Raw genomic sequence first — 3,029 nt, 5'->3', positions numbered from 1 at the left:
GGCAGATTCAAACCCGCTCTATGAGGTTTCCGGCCAAGCATCGCCTATTGAGTTGCTTGGGAGCAAAGCACCGATGCGGTGAAAAAATCCCCCGGATGAATAAGGTTATGCTAAGGAATATATGACAAAAAAAAAGCCCCGAAAGTGTACGATACAAAGACGGTTTCTATTACCCAAACGTCCAATCCATCCTTTACCGACAACCCCTCTCACAAAGTTTCCCTCAGCCTAGTAGTTGCATACCGACTTCATGCGGCATTCCTGGTTCTATCTTTTGCCCAATGAAGCCTGGCAATCCCTGGGATACATGTATCCTGCAAGAGCTAGCATGGTTGATAGATAAGGAGAGGGGAAATTTCCCACCTCAAGAATTATAATGACTGTACGGAGTAATCGTCCAGGATTCACGGGCGCTTCGACGCGCACGTGTCATTAAGTGATACGTTGAACGTGTGATCACAAGTGCATCAGTCCGTCGTTCGAGATCCCTACTAGCGCTAGGCAATTTTAGGGCGGTAAGCTTCGGTTAACTAGTTAGAGATAGGCTAATTACTTGCAAGGAACTCGCTCCGAGGCAGACGGAAAAGAACTCGGAAGATTCTTACAAGTTTAGCTGCTACGGCCATCCAAGACACAGGCAGAAATTTTGCATCACAAATTTTAGCAGTCCTCGATGAAGGGAGTTTCGTGGCACATTGCAGACGACCGGTGGGGCCATCAGGATGCCGATAATCCAAGTGCCTACTCCGTACAGAAGCAAGTGATCAGTGGCATTGAGGATATGAGGATCGACTGTATGGCTGTAATTTACGTAGTGAGTTATAATGGATGTGATGTAGCGCTTACAATGCATTTCGAGCATTGAAACCTAACTAGAACAAATAGACATTAGCGAGTTTCGAATTAGGGTTCGAGAAAGAATCTCTGAATCAACTGGCCGTGTGAAAATTAACTTGTACAAAAATGCAAAACCCCCATCCGAATCACCGTCAGTCCCTCCTCCCCTATGGGATAGGGTCACTATATTGTATTAAAACTTGTTTACTATGTTCAATTTGAATTGATCACATATAATTGGAAAGCTTCAATATTGCGGATCCGAGGCATTATACTCCCAGTTCTTATCGTAAATCCCCATATTTTCCAATTCTCCCCCAGGAACATTAGGTCGTTCGAAAGAAGGGTCAAATGCATCCCTCTGGGTTCCAATTCCCCATGGTATGTCCAGCGGCGTTCGTTCAAAAAATGGATTTTGCCCCTCTCCATAGAGATTTTCTTGCACCTGCTTTTCAAGCCAAACTGCACGGCCAATCTGTGGATTCTGCAGCTTCAGCCCAATCGAAATACCTGGTTGCGAGCGGGCATCTCTGTTCGCCCATAGTGTATTTTCCCGTATCATTGTGCGCATCTCTTCAAGCAAACCATGCCAATCGCCACCTTCACCAAGGAACTTCAGCATACTCAGCTTGATAAACCGGATGGATTTTGGTAATGCACAAAGGAACGATATGACATCGGACTGTGTCACTAGAAAGCGCGATAGTTCAAAACAGCGTAGTTTCGGCCATTTATCTACTGGAATAAAGCTCTTTAAAGCGATGAGACGCTCGAGTGATCCAGCGCTATATTCGACATTATAGGGATTGTTGATGACTGTAGTGTGCAAGCTGAAATCTTCCATGTCCTTTGCCTCATCTAATGCACGGCGAAGTCGTCCGTTCAAAAATGATCGCCAGCACGCGTCGATTTAATCATCACTTTCTCCGCCTATCAGAAACGTGATAGCTAGATTACGGAAACCCGGGTTTTTCAGTACTGTTGCAAAGTTGTCGTACTCCTCGCAGGGCTGATCAAAGATCGTACAATTGAGTCCAGTCGGCAGATGATTGGAAGACATAACCAGTTCGGAAACTGAGTTCGGTTCATTCGCGAGTACGCGCAGTACATAAATAAAGCCGCGGTACCTTTCTCTGAGCTCGGGATACTCTTTCCAATGGTATGCGACGGGTGGTTCAACTGGACCATTCAACCATCCCCGCAGAATAGGGTAATTGAAACCCTTTGGAAAAGCGCGAATTATAGGCGTAGGATAGAGCGGAGTAAAGAGATGGCCGTGGGCCGAAGGCGTAATAGTGACTCTCTTAAGAGCAGGGAACTGTTTGACGCCGTATAAGAAGGCGTGCACGTCACTATTATCGGCCAGCACATCCTTTTGCTGGCCCAACAAGTGCTGGTAATACTTCCGGCGCTCGCTCAGCGCAGGTTGTGCGAAAACTTGCTCTCGGCGCGCGATATGATCGGGACGGTCCACGTCTCGACCCCTACGCTGTCTCAGGACGTCGAGGTTTTCCTCGCATGCATGTTTGAACCACTTTGGACTTCCATCCTCGAATTCGTGTCGCTCAAGGATCTGCTCCTGGGAGTACGAGCCGTATTCCTGGGCCCATTCTCTAGTGTTTCCTGCTTCATCTTCGTCCGAGAAATTTTCATTTCCCTCGGCAGATTCGTTGAATCCGTGAGGCCCCCTAGCTAAGCGCACCTCATCCCAAATGATCTCAGTTACACCATGGCGGAATTTGTCGTGGCCTGCTATACAGCGAAAGACTTCGACATTTAGTGGGTTGGCGGATAAGAACACGCGGTCGATGCGTAGAATCGACGCATTCTTAAATTGTACACATGATAGGCGGAGATTCTTGATGTCGGAGTTGGGTAGACACGATGATATGCATCCCCATAGCTCGAAAGGGGGAAGGGAGAGTGGCGTGAGCCATGAAGTGATAGAGATGAAGTGATGAAGATGAAATTGTGGAATGGTCAAGATCGCGGGAGTAAGCCACTCCTCCGCCCACAGCCACAACAGTTTTCCTTGCGTCTTCTCGCCCAACTCACGTCTTCTTACCTACGTCAAATTTTGACATCAATATTGCAAGCAAAAATACTAAAAGCGCACAAGATAACATTCAAAGAAGATTTGCAACGGAGATGTTCAGGAATCCTAGAGAGGTCGCACCTAACGCCGTATCTTC

At 47.1% G+C, this 3,029-nt stretch overlaps 1 protein-coding gene across 1 annotated transcript; it reads right to left on the bottom strand.

Moving 5' to 3' along the window:
- Positions 1–1,084: 1,084 nt before the first annotated feature.
- Positions 1,085–2,738, bottom strand: N7489_005885 (uncharacterized protein; the record flags this gene model as incomplete). Its single annotated transcript, XM_056711637.1, has 3 exons — positions 1,085–1,695; positions 1,864–2,589; positions 2,678–2,738. 3 exons carry the CDS (start codon positions 2,736–2,738, stop codon positions 1,085–1,087), a joined length of 1,398 nt encoding a protein of 465 aa, XP_056570058.1.
- Positions 2,739–3,029: the final 291 nt, after the last annotated feature.

This window comes from Penicillium chrysogenum, assembly GCF_028827035.1.
Source record: "Penicillium chrysogenum strain IBT 35668 chromosome Unknown utg000002l_segment0_segment0, whole genome shotgun sequence".
NCBI classification, from domain to species: Eukaryota; Fungi; Ascomycota; class Eurotiomycetes; order Eurotiales; family Aspergillaceae; genus Penicillium; species Penicillium chrysogenum.
This window is presented reverse-complemented; position numbering and strand designations above follow the sequence as displayed.